The sequence below is a fragment of the Ochotona curzoniae genome, unplaced genomic scaffold (genome assembly GCF_017591425.1).
Source record: "Ochotona curzoniae isolate NIBS_2020 unplaced genomic scaffold, NIBS_Ocur_1.0 scaffold_4506, whole genome shotgun sequence".
Classification (NCBI taxonomy): Eukaryota; Metazoa; Chordata; class Mammalia; order Lagomorpha; family Ochotonidae; genus Ochotona; species Ochotona curzoniae.
Genome location: NW_024467119.1, coordinates 52,327,690 through 52,347,656, shown reverse-complemented (window position 1 = coordinate 52,347,656; position 19,967 = coordinate 52,327,690). Strand labels below are relative to the sequence as shown.

Genomic DNA, 19,967 nt, shown 5'->3' with positions numbered 1-19,967 from the left:
CTGCATCTGGCAGGCAGCCAGGTTGAAAGCCTGGAGACCGGAAAGTGGATCACTGTGCTTTTCACTTCTTGCGGCAGCCAAGAGATGTAATATCATAGATACCCGATTCCATCTCACAGACGTCATGCTGAGCACTACCCAAGGGAAAATGTTAAGTTTTAATGAAAAAAATACAGATGACTTTCATGGTGTTTTCCACCACTCCCTTCACAGATTCTGGTTGGGGTTTTGTGTTTTGTTTTGTTTTTTCATTTTAGTTTGATCTTGACTGATAAAAGAAACGCACTGCTGTTAGAAGAGCTAAGCACCCAAGGAGTGTCACATAGTATCATTTACTTAGAAAAGGCAACCTTATATAGTAATTTAGAAGACAAGCATGTGGGTGGTGCTGGGGGAGGAAATTAAAGGCTCATTGGTCTTTGCCAAAGGCCCTACCAGAGAATCTTACTGACTGTTCAGACATTACCGTCCTATATTTACTTAGCAAGGACAATTTATTTTCTTTTGCATTTTCAAAGCACTTGAAATGATTTCTTCCCTTCGTGATGATTTCCCTATGCTGTTTCCAATTAAGCAATGGTGGGTTATTCAGAACTCACAAGGCACCATCCTGAAACCATTAAATGCCACCTCACAGGGAGGGACGCCAGGGGCTGTACCAAGTCCTCCAGTGACATCTGGGACATCAAATGTCCTGAACAGAAGACAGCAGATATGTCTTGACTTCATGAAAGTTGATGAATTAAAATTAGAACAACCCCCAAAGTCATCACCATAATTTTTAGAACTCCTTGTGCAGTTTCTATACACGAAGTAACTTACATGTTTAGTTTTTCACCCAGAGAACAGTCATCAGAGACGGCTGCTAAAGCTCTCTATTTGCAAATAAGGACACTGAGGCAATGAGTTTAACAGAGCAGAGTAAAAGCCCACCTTCTCTAAACAGAGCTCAACAAAATTCTATGCCATGAGTTCTATATGGCTTGAGGTACTTCCTTTTAAATTCTATACTGTTTTCAACTAGGACAATCATTTCATGTTATCTGGCCTTACAAAATACATACATTTTAGAATTCATTGTCAGAAAACAATTAAACTGTATACAAAGAAATATTGGTTGGAATGGATACTGCATGTATTTTGTGAACCATCATATTTGACAAAAATGAAAACTTGCGTGGAGAGAAGGAGTCATCAGAGGTTATTACATCTGACTTCAGTGCCTTTGCTTTTCCTCTTTGTATCCGTAGAAACACAATTGGATTACTGCTTCTCTTCATTTCTGAAGAAAATAAAATCTGTGTGGCAAACAGGTTTAATTTTCTCTTCTAATTACTACTTACTAGTTATTTCCTCTGCTGATAATTTCCTCTAATCATTTCCTCCTCTAATTGGGATAATAGCAAAGATGACTGCAAAGCCCTGTATTGCATGATTACTGGGTCCCAAATAATTGTCTCAACATACCACCCTTACGAAGCCTTGCACGAGATTCAGTGGTTTTCTAAGAGTCTCAGATTCCTCACCTTTAGAACACCTTAATATTCCAACATTTTTAATCTACCAAACAGCAATTTCATTCCACATGCCCCATTTTACAGATGAGGAAATTGAGGCTCAAAAACTAAAGGATGCTTAGGGCTACATGATTGAATGGTAACCAGAATCAAGATTCCTTTGTCCTTTTCATGTGTCAACTTTCAAACAACATCTAAGTGAAACCATGACCTTCTGAAGGAGAGCTGAAATTAAGACACACTAAAAAACAGAATCAAGTCCTTCTTCGCTCTGCCACTGAGGTCAAAATAAACAAGATCCATGCATCAGATTCTCCTCAGCGCTCCTTACATTACTATTCTCCCACTGGGAGGCTCAATTTCAGAGAAAAAGAAAAGATTAGTATGATATTATTTGTGACCAAACAACTCCATGAGAGATAGCAGTGATTATCCAGTTTCAAAAAATGTTCTAGAGCTGATTCACAGGCTGCTCTACCATGAAAAGCCAAAATGAATGAAGAGGAAAAAGGAAGATGCCAGTGCAGAAGTGATTCTCATGGGGTCATGATCACCTAATGATGGGAAGACAGCCACAAAGATTGATTTATTTGAAAGAAACAGAGAAAGACAGAAAAGTATCTTCCACCTACTGGGTCACTCCCCAAAAGGGCCACAGTAGCCCAGCTTGACTAGCCTGACGCCAGGAGCAGGAACCCCATCCAGTCTACTGCAAGTATAACCATCACCTGCTACTTCCAAGACGGTCTAGCAGGGAGCCAGATCAAAAGCAGAGCAGCCAGAACTCTTCACTGGCATTCCAGTATCAGATGTAGCACCCATATGTTGACTTAATCTGCACACTCAGTGCCAACTAGACATTCATGCACATTAATTGTCATCTACAAAATAAGAATGAAAGAAGTGTTAACTATTAATCTGTCTAGTTGAATATGGACTGACACTGGTATTCCGGTCCACTACGGTCTATACATTAGACAGTCACATGAGGTTATCTTACCAAAAAAGAGGCTTCCAATACATTAGAATTTATTTTTTTTTTGCCTGTATGTTTATTGTCTACATATTTATTGTCTCATTTTTCAAAACATCAGTCAATAGGATAGTGACTACACTGCTGTGAAGAAGGAAAGAAACCTAAGGAAAAAAAAACACATATTTTTGTGTGCTCATTTCCTTTCATCACTTTGCAATACATTATGTTTTACTGTAATTGATTAAGTGATTTCCATATAATTATCTGGTGTTAACTGAATCAACTTTCTCAAAATGACAAAGGTTGAAAACCATTTCCGGAAGAAAACCATTAATGGAAGATAATGTGTGTCAGACAGAGGACAGCAAGAACGTAACAGGGCTTGTGCTCTGATGATAACGCCACTCCGTATCAGGCATGCTGTCAAATTAAAGACCATGGCTGTTGATCCCTGAGTGACCAGTAGACCAAATATTCAAAATCATACTAAATAACTGAAACCATGAATTCATATCCATTGTTGCCAAACAGGAATCTTCCTTGCTTTGATCTGTGATATTAGCTTGTGTTGGTGAGAACCCAACACAATCAGAAATATACTTAATAACCAAGCATTCAGAACATGAAAATTTCTAGATTTGTTTCTTTGAACAGTGACTGGAGCCAGGCAACACTCTACTTAAAAGTATACAGAATGTAAACCAAAAGAATGTTTAGAAAGATCCTCATGCATACAATTTTAAAATGGCTCAAATATAATGTGGCAACAAGTCAACATTTTTTTTCCAGAAGGTGTTATTTAAAATGCAAAAAATTCGTTGGAAGTTGATTTACATTGTATTAAAGCAAATCACATATTGGAAGATGTGTGTTGCGCAGCTGGATAAAGGAACACGTGCTTCTATGTCAACCTATTGTGTTTTTTTACATTCAATTTCAATCCTGAAATAAAGATCTACTTCTTTGGGAATTCCAATAACAAGACAAGCTGGGATAAAGTCTCAAATGTAAATGAATTATTTAAGAAAAATAAACACTTTACAGAAAACTAGTATAAATAAAATTATACTCAGAACACCTGTGTAAATAGGAATTAATCAAAAATAATAAACTATAGTAAGGTTATGAAGGTGTCACATCAAACCTATTCAATATACTGCTGTGGGTAAGTTTAGGCAGCAAAAACGATCAAAAATGGAAATGCAAAAATGCTGCAAAATGTCATTATCATAGCTGGCTCTGTAGAAATTCATATTTAAACTAAAATGAAATATTTAAAACATGTTACAATGATATGGGGAGTTTAATGTCACATAGAAATTGATACTACTGAGGTTCAATGGTATCTGCAAATCCTTTAAAGAATCTTGGAGAATGTTTCACACAGTTCCACTCAGCAAAAACGTGGATGCTCCAAACTGGGTGCTTGTTCGCCCATCACCTAACTTTTTAAGAATTATTTATCTATTTGAAAAGGCAGGGGAAATCTTCATCTACTGATTCACTCTCCAAATGACCATAATAATGAGGCCAGAAGAAGCCAGGTCTCCCTTGTAGGTGACAGGAACCCAATTATTAGCACTGTCACCACTGCCTGCCTGTGCCTGTATTAGCAAAAAAGTGCAGAGAGAAGATGGAGACGGTTGTGAGCTCAATACTCTGATATAGGACAATTTCATCTTAACAAGTACCTTAACTGCTCTGTCAGATGCCTATTCCCTGACATCTATTTAAGAATTTAAAATACTGGGCCCAGCACAGTAGCCTGGTGGCTAAATCCTCGCCTTACCTGTGCCAAGATCCTATGTGGGCACCACTTTCCATCTAGCTCCCTGCTTGTGGCCTGGGAGGGTAGTAGAGAATGGCCAGAAACCTTGGATTTGCACCCGGATGGAAGACTCAGAAGAAACTGCTGGTTTCAGATCAGCTTAGCTCTGATTTCTGTATATCTCCCTTTTCAATTAAAAAAAATAAATCTTTAAAAAATACAATGTGTTCCCTAACAGTGGCCTACTTCGTAAATAACTTCTTAAAAATGAAATAAATCAAAATCAGAGAAAATGTTTTTGAAAAGCACTGTTAAAAATGTTTCTATAATTGGGTGATTTGCTTGGGGGGGAGGGACTGAAAATGTTCTAAGTGCATATTTCTTTAAAATGTCCTTAACTAGAAACAAGAATATATGAATTGTTCTTATACCTTCACAAAAGTACCATAAGGATTTAACATTAAACTATGAAAATTTAATCTCTTACAACCAGTCACTAAAAACAAAGAGCACATCAGAAAAGATGAATGTCTACAAGCAAATTGCTTTGCAAGAAACTGAACGATTTCTACCACAACACAAATGGCAGAACTGCCCGAGCACGTATGCAGCATCCAGCACCTTCAGATGGACATAGACAACGGGGAGCCTGGAATCGCCGAGTCCCTCCCACAGTGGGTCCCACCACAGCTCCAAGAGGATACCCAAGGTGGGGAAACATGGCCTTGCCTACCAGCACTACCCCGGGGGAGCAGCCAGTCAGGTCTCCCACCCACATTCCCAGGGCTAGGACAGGCACGAGGAGTTTGAAGCTGGACGCCAAGAGGGGCAGCAGGGTGCTGCGGGCAGCCGCGGACCAGAGTACCAGTGGCCCTGGAAAAAGCCAACTAGAACAAGAGAGGCAACAAGGGTGGCAAGTGGCAGGCATATTATGAAAACAAGTTCTGTTTGATCAGTTGGCTTTTATTGAAGAACTGTTTTCCCTTTTGATGGTCAACCTTTTCTGGCCCAAGAACTGGGTTGCTATGAATTTACTGAGAGGTAACTCAGTGCTAATGGAAGAAAAGAAAAACTGACTTGAGAACCCAGCATTCCACTTTCTCTGGGGTTCATTCCAAATAGCTCTGTGTCCATGAAAAATTTGATCTTCAAAAAAAGTTGTTTTCATTTTTTCAAAATAGGCAGGCAATAGGATAGTGACTGCACAGTTACGAAGAAGGAAAGAAACCTAACATAAAGAGAGAGCTGGAGCTGTTGAAGTCCAATTTTCAAGCATGCCCTGAAATATCCCTGACTTACAACTTTGTTAGCAAGCTAGATGATTTCCCTTGCATTAGAAAGATGTTTTTCAGATTTGCTTGGCTGAAAAGATGGTTTTGCAAGAGTAGTCCATGACCAAGTCAAACTGCCAATCTAAGAGTCCACTGATAAGAATTACATAGTGAAAAAAAGAAATGTCCACAATATTTTTTGGACTGCAAGCCTATGGAGAAAACCTTTCAGTTTTCATTATGATCAATTTTTGCCATGGTAATCGGAGTCTAACTTTCAAATGTAAGATAAATTGAGTATTAATCATTATCCAAACAATGAACAAATTCACAGAGGAAGATTTATCCTACATGCTATATCTTAAGATGTGTTTCCCAACTCATCAGAAAGTATATTTGGTTGTTAATAAAGCTACTGTGATCTAGAATTCAAGAAAACCCATTGTAATTATAATTTTGAAAAGTCAAAAATAATACTAAAGCTTAACAGCTTTTCGATGTAAACATTATGCAAAAATACAAAGAAAATAAATGTTCTCGTATCATATGACACAATTCTTGTTTTACTTACTTCGTTTTTGATTTCACTGGACAAGAGACTGGTGACAGTCTTTATTGTAGTGACTCTTAACAAAAGCTATCAAGTGACAGCAAGCCCTATAATTGCAGAAGGTTTTAATAATAATTGTACTGTTGACCTTCAAGAGTTTTTAATCTGATCAGAAATCCAACTAAGTATCTGAAGCTTTCTTCTGTCTCCTCCCCTAATTACAACTGTAATTTGCTATGCACCAGCCAGCATTCGAGTTAATAAAATGTCTTGTTCTATGTAAAAAAAAAAATTGCTACCACTTTATCTGTAGTTCTGATTGTTGTGAATGAAGATGGATTCTCACCTACTGACTTCAAAGTATATCTACCTATACAAAGAGATTGGTTCTCCAAATATACTCTTTATTAAACTAAAATTTTACTATAACTTTGAAACATGCCATGTAGGGTCACATAAAACATTTCATATCATAAAGCCAGTCAATCTTTTTCACACACACACACTCAACACATACAAAAAAAGACCTCAGTGATCAACGAGAATAAAAAGTTGCTTTGTATTGTCAAAAAATTACATTATAAAATAGCTTTAAAATCATTCTATCATCCATTATCTCTTTTCATCATTCCATTGCACATGCTTTATATTGGACATACAATATCAGTACAGATATAACCCAAATACACATGTACCTATAAGAATATTTCACTTATAGCTCTAGCCTACATGAGTGAATGGACTACTCAGAATTTTCTTATTCCAAGGACAATCAGAACTTTCTGGAAATCACTGGTCTAATGAAGAAGCAGACATGTAAGCAACGTCCATAGCCACAGGCAGAGAAGCACATAGCAACTCAGGTGAAAGCTGTATGACAATGGGAGTGTAGAGGAACCAAGCCTTACCCCCAACTTGAAAACCAAGTCAAACTTTCCAGAAGACTTCCTCTAGGAGACTCTTCCAGCGGGAGATCTGTTCCAAGCTTTTTGGAGTGGGAGTTGAGGGAAGGAACAGGCAAGCCTTCCAGCAGAAAACAGGGCAAAGATGAAGAGCCATGAAAGGCATAGACTTTTGAGAGGACTGGAGCATTTCCAAATGGACAGATGCACTTCTAGAAGAGTGACGGGAGCTGAGGCTGGGCATTTTGTTAGTGCCCAGATCTTGGAACACTTGATGTGTTTTGTGGAGCCACCAACCAATGGATGAGCCTTAGTGTTGGGTAGCAGCTAAGAGCACACACTCTGAAATTAAAATTTCTCTACCCTGGTGTTGCCATTCGCTAACTGCAAGAGCTTAAGATGGTAACTGATCTTCATTAAGCCTCAGTTTCCTCATCTGGAAAAAAATGGCACCGGGGCACCGTAACCAAAACAATTCATAAGGCACCAAATAGCTGTCTTCACACAAGATAAAAGTGATGTGGTTATTAGTGTCTGGAGTATTTTAAGCAGCGGTAGAGCAGGTGATTAAAAATAAATTTCCCTGGCAGCTCCTAGGAGCACGAACCTGAAGAATGTGAAATCAGAGCACAGAGACGAGTTACAAAGCTATGGAGTTGTCTACAAGACAAATCATGGGGGTCCGAGCTGAGATGGTGGGTTCAGGAAGACAGAACAGGAAAAAGAGGCTATTGAGAAGGCAGAAGATTAGTACTCCAACTGTCATCTAAATGCCTCGGTTTGATAACCCTTTAATAATTTCACCTTTACTGTGTCTGGGCTACATGAAGAAGTTCTCAAAGCTGGTCCTGCAACTAGAAATATTTTGCTTAAGAAAAATAACATCACATCTTTGAAGTCTAGAAGGGGCAGGCATTGTGGCACAGAAGATAAACTGCTACATGGAAAATTGGCACATAGCATCAGAGTCCCAGGGTTCAAGTCCTACCTCTACTTCCTATCCAGCTTCTTACCAGTGGGTATCCTGGGAAGAAGCAGGTGATAGCTCAAATACTTGGATCACCCACATGCGAGACTGAGATGAAATTTCAGGATCCTGGCTTTGGTGCTGCCCAACCCTGGCTGTGGTGGGCATTTGGGTAGTGAATCCATGGATGGAAGATCTCATTCTGCCTCCCTGCATTGTTCTCCCTTTCAAATAAATGAAAACAAATAAAAGAAGAAAATTAAAAGTGTGCCGGAGGAGGTTAGACAGAACAAGACTATAGAATAGAAATCTCTGGCAATCGTTCTGCTGCAGACGAATAACTGTCCATTCAAAAATGCATCTTCACAAGAGCTAAGGAAACAAGGTGAAAGATCATAGTGCCTGGTTAAAGCATAATAATAAGAAAAGACGCATTGAAGAGGACAGCAAAACTAGCTTGGCAATATCCGAAGCACCTCTTTCCCAATCCAAGGCTATACAGTACAGAGAGGTGAAACATTCACTTGGGGGAAAGAGAAGTGAGCACAAATACTTTGTTTTGAAATCCTAAAATGGGCTCACCATAGCACAGCTCAGCACCCATGGGAACTCTGTGGAAGTGACTTCAAGCTGGTACTTGCAGATTGCTCCTGTCTGGCCCACTTCAGTATCAGACAGGAATGTGTAGAACACATGAGATACACTTGAATTCTAGTTTGCATCTGCACAGCTGACAAAGTTTCATGGGTTCCAAATAACCCACAGTGACAGGGAGGCCTTACTGGCCAGGAACTTGAGACATACCCTAGTGCTAGACTAGCTCAGCTGTGGGAGTTAACATCCCAGCTGATATCCCAGCACCCTGACAGCTTCAGTGGATGGAACATTCCAGTGTGGTAATACGTCAGCCATGTGGTTCCAGACTTAGATAAGTCCCCCAGCACTGTAACAGCTTCAGCCTTCTTGGTCTTAGGGTCCACAGCCAACCTCCCCTGAAATTCTGATCAGGCTTACTACTGAAGGACATTCTTAGGCAGCGAAGGCTGTCCTAGGTACCTGCTTCTTCAATGCATTGGCATTACTGCACAACCACAAAGATCAGAAGCCATCAGGGAAGCCATCCAACAGAAAAAAATAAGGTGCCAGCAGCTGTCCCTAAAAGAGATTAAGATGTATGAACTGACTGACCAAGAATTCAACTAGCAGTTTTAAAGAAGTTCTACAAACCTCCATAAATTATACAGAAAAAAAATCAACTAGACGAGGGAAGTAGTAAGAAATTTAACAAAAAAATCTAAATAATTTTTGAAAAAAGTCAAACAGAAATCCTAAAGCAGAAAAATTCAATAAAGAAAACAAAAAGCTGCAATCTCAATAGCACAATTGGTCAAGAAGAAGAATCTGTGAAGCTGAAACCACGTAATTTAGAAATATACAAAAAAGAAAATAGAACAGAAGGGAAAACTCTAGGGATTTAGGAGACAGCATCAAAACAACAGATTTATGAGTCAGTGACAAGAAATAGTACAGACACAGAGTTAAAAGAAAACAAATAATCCACTTTAAAATAAGGGAAAGATACAAGTAGCTGTTTCTCAGAAACAAGACATAAAACATTCAAAAGTTATAACGTTTAAACATCTCAAATTATTAGAGAAATGTAAATCAAAATGCAATGAAAAATCATTTCACACCTATCAGAATGGCTATGACTTAAATAAAAAAGACAGCAAGTGTCTGCAAGGATGCGAAGAAAATGGAATCTTACATATTGCTATAGCAATGTTAACCATATAGCTATTAAAGAAAATAATACAGAGGTGCCTCCAAAAATTACAAATCAAACTGTCACATGATCCAGCAATCCCATTATTGTACATATGTCCAAAGGAAATAAAATCAGTGTGTTGGAGAGACAGCTACACTTCTAAGTTTATTGCACGATGGCCAAGAAATGGAAAATGTTTACATCAACAGAAACATCAATAGAAAATGTGATACATGTACACAATAGAATAGTCTTCAGAAGGAAATTCTATTATTTGCAACAACACAGATAACTCAGAAGCCAAGAGTCAGGAACTTCATCCAGGGCTCCAACATCATTGGCAGAAATTCAAGTACCTGAACCATCATTCACTGCTTTTAGGCATAACAGCCAGAAGCTGGATCAGCAGTAGAGTAGCCAGTATGCTAACTGGCACTCTGATATGGAATGTGGATGTCCTAGTGGCCACTTAACCCACAGCATGACCATGACTGCCCCACTCACTACATTTAAAAGGTGATTCAAGAAATACCAGACATCCAAAAAACATCATGTACAAGTTTCTTAAACAAAACCGTCTATAAGAGTGAGCGTTTGGCCTAGCAGTTAAAACTGTCCATGCCCCATCTTAAGAGTACCTGGATTTGATTCCTGCTTTGGATCCTGACTCTTACTTCTTGCTATACATCCTCTGACAGGCAGCACATGATGGCTGAAGTAATGAGATCCTATTACCCCTGAAGAAGATATAGATTGAGTTCCTACCTCCTGGTTTGGCTTTCAGTCCTGCACCAGCTGTCATAGGCATTTGGGGAGCCAACCAGTGGTTGAGAGCTCTATTTGTTCCTCTTAAATTAAAATTGAAATTATCTGCAGATGGTGCTGTTAAAGGCAGTAAGGTGTTCAGAGGAGTGAAAGGAAGAACCATGGACCAATAATTACAGAAATGTGTACTAAAAAGGTAAAATTCAAGCCACATCAATTTCAATCAAGGGGATGCAAAGGAAAGGGGGTGAAGGAAATAGTATCAGTTGGGTAGAACCAAAGCACAAATGCCCAGCTATGTTCTACAACACTTACTCTTCCTTGTTGTTTTAATTCTGTACCCACCCTACTTACAAGCAAGAGTAGAAACCCCCAAGGGTTTCTAAGAACCAAGGACCAAGGAATAGGAAAACCATGACCAATGACATACTGTGGACATACAATTTCTCAACCACAATATTTCAGATGCAAAGTCTACCGCATTTTTAGCATGATTCTCTAACAAGATCAGTGAGCTAGTAAAGGAAAGCTCTGTCTAATGATCTGTCATATGTCAAGAGATTTTTACAAATACTTTAACATAGAGCTTTCCAGAATCTGAAGATAACACAGAAAAATAAAGTACCTAAAGTAAACTAATTTGTTTGCATTGAGACATTAAAAGAAATGCTTCTGAAAAAGCCACTGTGACTTTGTTTCTCCGATCAAGTTTTTAATTTGATGAAGCTATTGACTGTTGGGATCATTTTACCTAAACTGACTCAGATATCCCCCATTTCCCGTTACAAAACCTCATGGCACTGGTTGCATCATGAGTCTGTTAATACACATGACGAGTCTCTTAGAATCCATAGTTTGTTTCAAGTTTATCCACAAATGAATAGATTCCCTTTCTGCTCTTTGACCCATGACACAGCAGCTTGGAGAGAAATGTCCTTCTGTAATCGATGTTGTCCTTATCATTAGGAGATAAAAGTGTCATTTTTGCTTTTAAGAAAGGTTTCAGATTTGTTGAGGTTCATTATCATACAAATCCTGCATTGAAGTCATTGCAACTGTCAGTAACACTAAGTGCTCCAATGTCCTTATTCATGCTCCTGTGGAAGAACCACACGTTGATCCTGGTAGCAGGAAAGAGCTGCTTGACTTGGGACCCCTTCAGACAATATTTTTCCAAACTATTTCTTTCAAGGTCAGTTTTTGAAATCTACAAACTGACAGTAACAAAAGCTTGTCAATCTACTAGTATCAGAAGAGATAACTCTTCAATATATTAGAAAAATTATCAAGATATTCATATGTGAGGCATGTTTAGCCAAATATGCCAATTAGTATGCATTCTTGAACATGTATAAAGTAACAGAGGGAGGTTATTTTATAAGCTACATTTACCCTTTAATATCATCACCATGGAAATATGTGCATATAATCCAGTAAGAAATGATGTGTGCATCACAATGGCATTGCATACTGACTTTCCCAGTGGCAAGGCAAAAGATCCCCACATTTCCAGGAGGTGGGTGGTGATCATTACACATGGCTGCTTTGGAGATGCCCTCCCAGGACCCTGTTTGGAGAGGCCCAGCTCTTAACTTGGGCTGTCAGGAGCAGACTGGCATCTTGAAAGGCCACTAGAAAGGGTACAGAAGAGATTCAGGTAGACACTTGCTTTCTCATGTTTGGGCACTGTGCACTGGAGAAACCCTCCAGGTCTCCTGCAAGTAACCACACATGTGTCTGTCAGCCCCCAGGAGGACACTGAGAGCAATTCAAGAGAAAACTGGCAGCAAATAAAGCAAGAAATGTCACTTCATCAAATTACAAATAAATATATCCCAATCTCCGCTCTTCCCTGAAGCCCTGGAGAACTAAAGGGCTGTGAGTCAATGGCAGAGAGCGCCTTTCTCCCCATGCCAAGGCCTGGAGCCACAAGTCTGGCCATGGTGCTTCAGGGAAGAGTTCGGTCAAATATTAGATTGAAGCTTTAATTGAACTGGACTGTATAATAACTAAAAGCCACCAGAAATGCATGGAATCTGCCCAAAAGTATCATTAAGGAAGGGATTATTTGTCTCTATTTTGGTTGGAAGCAGTTACTGGAAGAAAAAAAAATGCTTTCATGTTTATAGCTAAATGAGTCGATACTCCTCAAAAACAAACAAAACAAAAGCAGTTACATTGCAAAGATTCATATTATCAATCACACATATTTGATGTTCAGTCCTGAAAATTTATCACCAACTCATGTGACTTCCACTGATGTTCATGTTGAAGCTATAGTTTCTAGGTAGAATGAATGGAAATTTGACTTTGGGCTGAATGAGAAATATAAACTTTCCTCTTTCCTTTTTTTTTTTTTGCATACTTTGGGTTGATCTACCAAAGTAGATCAACTAAAAAAAGAAATGTTTCTTTTTAAAAGATCTATTTATTTTTATTTAAAAGACACAAAGAGAGGAGAGACAGAAAGATTTTCCATCCACTGGTTTATTCCCCAAATGGTTGCAACAGCAAAAGCTGAACCAATCCAAAGCCAGGAGCCAGCAGCTCTTGGTCTCCCATGTGGGCACAGTGTCTCAAGGCAGGGGGCCATGCTCTACTGCTTTCTCAGGCTATAAGCAAGGAGCTGGATAGAAATTGGAATGGCCAAGATAGGAACCAGCACCCATATGGGATGCTGGCACTTGGAGGTGGAGGATTAGCCAGTTGAGCCAACCTGAAAGTCCCAGATATTTCTTAAAAGTTACTGTCCAGAACTCTAGAGGTAAAGCACTCTGAGCTTTCATGGGATATTAAACTAAGGTGATTGTTATTTTTAAAGAACATTATATAATCATATGCTCTCTCTTTCTCTCATCACCCCCAATACATACCCTCCATCTCCACTTCCTTTTCCCCTTGCTTCTCTCCCTCCTGCTACGTTCCTCTAATCTTATTCCTCTAATCTTATTCCTCTCTGCCCTCTTTCCATACCCCCCACTTCCACTCCAAAAGGCATCAGGAAAGCCATCATTCACAAGGAAGACAAACTTTCAGGAAACAACCATCCAATCTTCCATCCTTGAGGACAGCCTGGTCTTTACAGTAATCAACCTCCCAACATCCTTGGCTTCGCCTCAGCCCACCTATGCTATCCACAAAAAAGGGAAAATTCTCCCAGCACAAACTCAATACATTTTTGGTTGCTTTGTAGTTCTTCTCTTAACTTGGCTGAGAAAGGAGACTGGGGGGATGCTTGAAAGATCTAACAATGCCAACTTTCAGCAAAGCAAACCCTGGGGGGACATCTCTGGCCCCAACTTACTGTGTGGGTGTGAATCTTAAGCACACATTAGGATTACCTTCAGAGTTTTTCTAAATCCTGAAACTCAGTGAGAATTTCAGACATATTAAAAGCAGGAAGGACAAGGGGCAATCTTTGGAGTAAAGCCAATGCCTGAGACACTGGCATCCCACTTGGATGCTGGTTCGAGTCTAGGCTATTCCGTTTTCAATCCAGCTCCCTACTAATGGGCTGGGAAAAGCAGGAAAAGATTCAAGTGTTTGGGCTTGTCTCATTCATGTGGGAGACCCAGATGAAGCTTTTGGCTCCTGGTTCCTGGCTCCAGGGCTGGCTAGTATGGCCATCTGGGAAATAAACCATCAGATAAAAGATCTCTGTCTCTCTCTTTTTCTCTTTTGCCTTTTCAAAATAAATAAATAGGTAGATAAGTTTTAAAAATCAAGGACATAAGCCATGATCATTTAAATATATAAACTGTTCATTTGGAATCACATTAACTTACCTGTGTTACTTTGGACATTTGTTTCCACCAAGGAAGAAGCAGAAAAATCAAATTACATCATTTAAAAAAAAATAGCTTAACCTTTGTCAGTGACAGCCTGCCTGTGCCTCAACTTCCGCGCCTCTAAAATGAGAACATTTTTCATATCTCAGGTTTTGGAGGAACCTTTGAAGAAATAAGACCTACAAAGCACTTGGCATACTTCCTGCCACGTAGCCAGGACTTGACACATGTGAGCTACATATATGCTGCTCTAATATCAAACCAAAGCTCTTGTATAGCCAATATTTTATCTTAGTGTCATCTTTCAACAGTGATCCATCTTATCCATTAAGTTCCAAGTTTTTAATTCTGTAAAATGACATAATATTTGTTTCAGAGTTATCATAAGTGGTACACAATTGCTTAATTTTAGTCTTTATAGGTATCTTATATAGCACAATGGAACATAAGATGTTAAAACATGCAATTCAAAAGTAACACCAACTTAATAGATTTACTTCGTTCCCATTGACTTTTGTAAACAACCCTGTCTCTACGATTTCTGGAAAAGATGCAAAACAAAATTAAACATTTCAGTAATAGGTATATAATCTAATAAACATATTACTGGTTTTTCCCTAATAGAAAAGATACTTATTCTCAGTATAAACATTCGAACACATTAAGTTCCTACTTTCTCCTGAAAAATAGCTATATTTATGAAATTATTCTATTGGAAATACTTTAGAAAGCTTACCAATGGCACTAAGAGATTAAAATTATATTATTCAAAATAGGTCTGGTCTATGTGGATACAAGTTTTTAAGGAGCTCATATACAATTATCAGAAAGATCGTTAAATCCATTTCTGCCTCACAATATGAATGACTATAATTTGTTGTCTCAATTTTAGTCAATAATTACTTGAAAATGTAATCGAAATTCGATAAAACAAATTCCACAGGAATTTAAAAGGTTGAAAAAAATTAAACTCTGCACTATATAAAAGCTTGTAAAGGAAAAAGTATGAACACATTTTTGTCCATTATTTTCAAAACGTGAGATATTTTTGAGTACTGTGTCAGATTTGCTTACAAAACCAAAGTTTCCCTCCGTTTCTTTTTATGAAGATTTTCCAAAGTGACCTGCCAAGAATATGGCACAGCCATGTACGTACAAATTTTCCAAAGAGAGACTTGTGTGAAGGAAGAGTGCCAGCATCCTTTCCATGAAGATACCTGTGCACACTCAAATGGGGTTTTAAGTCTCGCTGAGTTTCTTTCTGGGGATGGTGTTTTGAAAAGACTTTGCCGAGTAGCACTATCATATCACTCAACATTATAAATATAATGTTATATAATTTATGAATATAAATCACATATATTTACAACATAAATTAAAAGATACATAAACATTCAAAACCAGACTTAAGTTACTGATCATTTGGGCCCTTTAACAATTCATTTTATTGTTTGCTGGCACACATATAATAAGAATTCATTTTATTTTGAAAACAGAATATGATGGCATGGACCTTTAATTGTCAATGAAAAGTTTCAATTCTCAATATTCCCATTAAAATGTGTGGTTTGCATGCAGTTCAGCCAACCAGCCAAATGCCAAGATTTTGGATATCTCCTAAAAGAGATGTGAAACATGTTACCAGAAGGGTAGTTGTTGGAAATCTACTTAATAGCAGAAGACTAGCTTTTCTTGTGCTGTTTCAACCTGCTACGTTTTTATTTTGAACAGAAATATGGGAAAATGTAAACCTTTAATATTGTACAACAATTTGTGTCTATAGAAAGGGACATTTTTCAAGCATTAGCTGAAATTATACTTTCTTTGTAAATATTTTTCATCAGTTACCAGATTTTAACCATAAATATTTTATTTGCCAGCAAGAATCCTTCCATTTAGCCTTCTCCCTCTGTCTTTGTATCGCCACACTCGGAGGGGGCCAGGCCTTGATAGATTAGAAACTCTATACCTAAGTAACATTCACCTCATCTCAAACTAAGTGAGAGAGCATAGGAATTTAACAAACTTGGTACTTTAAACAAAACAAACAAAAACAAGGATCCTACCAAAGCCATGACTATTGATTTATAACAAGTGACAAGCACTTAGTTCAAGGGCTTTCTAGAAGAAACAATACTACTATTAAAAGGGTATAACAAATCTGAACTTAAGAAAAAGCAATACCAACAAAACTAGGTTTCATCATAGTAACTGCAACTTTGGATCTTCTCTAAAGTTTTTTATTATCTTTGACATATGGGAAAAAATAATATACTCTAACACCTCTCTCTCTTTCTCTCTCTCTCTCTCTCAAAGGTAAACATTCAGGTTCATTCTGACATTGATTTTACTTGATTTTTCATTCTAACATTTTAAAACCCCTAACTCCACAGTAACACTAGATAATGAAGACAAACTTGCAGAGCCTTTAGCAATGATCTTTTGCAGCCACAAATATATTGCCTGGCTATTTGGGGAAAGTGCAGGGACTGGATTATTTGTCGCTCCCATAGCCCAACAGTCTCTCTGGATGCTGGTATCAGAGATATCACCACTAGGCAAATGTCTCCACAGCCCCACCCCTTGGCCCCAGAAAATTGCCTCTGCTCCTGGAAGAATCACCACCATGTGGTGACACTATGGCATTAACATGGAGGAACCAGTGCTCACCCAGTTCTTCAGATCCCACTACCAAAGATCCACCAGAAAGAAAGCTTGCAGCCAGTGCTGGCCCATTTCAATTGGGAGGCAAATAATTCCAAGTGAATGTGGGTTAGGATGTTAGAATACTCAAGCAAGACAGCACTTTATAGATCCTATTTTGTAATTTCTTCTCCACTTCTCTGCTTTCGCATTGCACTCAAAATTTTTGCCTTTTCATTCTACACCAGCGCACATGAAAGAAAGAAAGAGAGAGAGAGAGAGAGAGAGAGAGAGAGATGGATAAGCCAGCGACTACAGGAGTGAGTCTCAGGCCAGTGTGCAAAGTTAGATCAGAGCTGGAATTGGAACCCGAATCTCAGTAACTAGAGCCAATCAACTACTATTCTAGACTCAACAAATGGGCTTCAGCCTCGTGAATTAGATTTACTAAACTGGGTGTGAATGGATGCTGCTTGCCATCTATTGACTTCTAAAGAAATCAAATGGAACCAGCCTTTAGATATTTGGTCACTTTGTCAGCTACAAGCAGAAGGCTCCAGGCCAGACCCTTATCCTCTTCGGATACCTAAATGACATAGATTAAACTGAAGATGGCTGAGGGACCTCCCAGCTCCAAAAGTCTTGCTTTTCACCCCCTGCTGCATGCTTGATGTTCGCAATGCTCGCTAGGTGGCAGGATTCCACCACCACATTGAAAAAGCATTTTCCAATGGATGTCTGCGAGCAGAGGATTGAACAAAAATTCCCCTCTACACATCAAACATTTTAAAAAGAAGAAGAAAGAAATGTAGAGGGGGCGGCACCATGGCTCAAAAGGCTAATCCTCCACCTGCTAGTGCCAGCATCCCATACAAGTCCCAGTTCATGTCCTGACTGCTCCACTTCCTATCCATGCTCTGGTTTATGATCTGGGAAAGCAGCAAAGGATGACCCAAGTCCGTGGGGGCCGTGATCTTCCAAGATCAGCTCAGCTCCTGCGGTTGCGGCCATTTGGGGAGTGATGTAACAGATGGAAAATCTCTCGATCTCCCTGTTCTGCCTTTCCTTCTCTCTTCTCTCTGTAACACCGCCTTTCAAATAAAATTTTTTCAAAAAAAAATGAAAAGCCAAGAGGAGAGGTCATGGCCTCTCCTTTATAAAGATCTAGGTCCATTTTTAATGCAAGTATAAGAAAAGAAAGGCTCCCATGTTCTTCCATAAAATATCTTAGTTTATTACAATCAAGCTAAGTTTGCTTGGCTTCACGTATTTTAAGATTTATTTTAGCTGAATGTTAACGAGACAATAGCAGATCCCCTGGCACAAACTGGTGGTGCCTGCAGCTAAGAAACAAGCGATCCAATAGCAACAGAAACACTCCAGTTACTAGAGGCATTATAAAGCTACCTCTTAGTTAACAGAATTTTAAAAGTATCTTTGATTTTCATGTCTAGCTCTTAATCAGGCACTTACCTAGGGCTGAATACAGTACACGGATTTCAGTATTAATCTCTACTAAATCCTTAAAAGGATCTTTTTAAAAATAGATTTTATGACATTTCACCATACTTTGAAAGTTATTGCCCAAAATTGGCCTTTTCATGAATGCTGCATAGTAAGTGTCATCACCAAAATTTTATAAAAAGTCTTCCAGATATCCAAGCTGAGTGGTTATGCCCTAGTCAGGGCATTTCTGCTACCCTAGAGGCAAGTAAATCATCATGAAACAGTAACTAAGGGAATGTGCCAGCTCTGCCCGAAGAAGGTCCCCAGAGGCTAGCTGCTTGTCAGATGGTAGGCTAGGCCTTTTCTTCGGCTGATAAATACACTTGGCACGCTCTTCCCCACCCCTCACTTATCAACTGCAAATTATAATAAATGCCACCAATTACTCTTCAAAGTTTCTTTTTAAAACACCAACAGTCCACTTCCTTAAAAAACAACAACAAAAGCCAATGCCAGCACCACCACTAAAGCCATAGACCGGCGCACCAGAACTTGAACCTAAACGGTTCAGGCACTTCGCTTCTCTGCCCTCCCGGCCAGTACAGAGCAACGGAACACCTCGTGCAAGCGTGCGCGCCTACCTTTGCCACTTGTAAAGGCTGCTGGTGCTCCTTGCCACCTTGCAGCCGGAATCCCCAGGGCGCCCCTCCAGTCATGGAAATGCAGATAAAATCGCCCGTGCCCATGTTGTCTTCGCTTTAGCTAGGCAGCATGCAGAGCTGGAAAAAGCCAGGCGGAGCTCGGGTGCGGTCAGGGATGCGCACTCAGCGCGGGGCGCCCGGAGAGGACTCAGGAGTGGGGCGCACAGAGCCTCCCCGCTGCCGCCCCGCCGCTGCGCCGGCCGCCGCTGCGAATTTGCGGCGCTACTGGGCTCAGTGAGCTCCGAGCAGAGGCGCTCGCTGGCCGCCGGGACACAGCCCCCTCTTGCGTCACGCTTCTTTGCTCAGCCCACCTTCGGTTCGGGGAAAGAAAAAGCCGACTGCACACGGCAGCGTCCCCGTTGAGGCCGATGGGAGCGCCGGGACGGACTTTTCTTATCCTGACGGATTAAATTCCAGCATTAAAAAAAAAAAAAGATCAAAAGTCGGACTTTAAGTAACTCTGTGAATAGTGGAGGACGCAGGAAGGTTTTCAACTGCATGCTGAAAGTGACATCCCGAACCACCAAACCCTAAGAACTCAGCCGAAAGATCTGATGTGCCCAAACTCGTACTTTGAGAATTACCACATATATCAATGAAACCACAAATATAAATGAAAAAGGCCAGTGGGTTAGGTTATGGTTTTTATGTCTGCAGCCTGTAGAATTAATTGTCCCAAAAGAGGAAACAGAAGAAATTTAAATATTTCTTTTTTTAGAAACCTCCTACCCTGAAAAAGTGCTCTTCTGAGCAGTGATGTGATTACAAAAGAAAGTCTTGACAATTTCCTCCTGGAAACTACGTTCTCAACAACCGTGTCTTGCTGCCGGGGGTTTGAGGTATTTAAGTAAGTGTTTCATTTTCTTCCTTCCGGCTGGAGGAAGAGATCACAACAAACGCAACAA

At 39.5% G+C, this 19,967-nt stretch overlaps 1 protein-coding gene across 1 annotated transcript in view; it reads right to left on the bottom strand.

Moving 5' to 3' along the window:
• The window catches only part of SYNPO2 (synaptopodin 2), a 169,342-nt gene extending 150,235 nt beyond the window's left edge, over nucleotides 1-19,107 (bottom strand). The window contains exon 1 of the mRNA XM_040967170.1: nucleotides 19,003-19,107. Coding sequence (XP_040823104.1) covers nucleotides 19,003-19,107 — 105 coding nt within the window. The remainder of the gene's footprint in view (nucleotides 1-19,002) is intronic.
• Nucleotides 19,108-19,967: the final 860 nt, after the last annotated feature.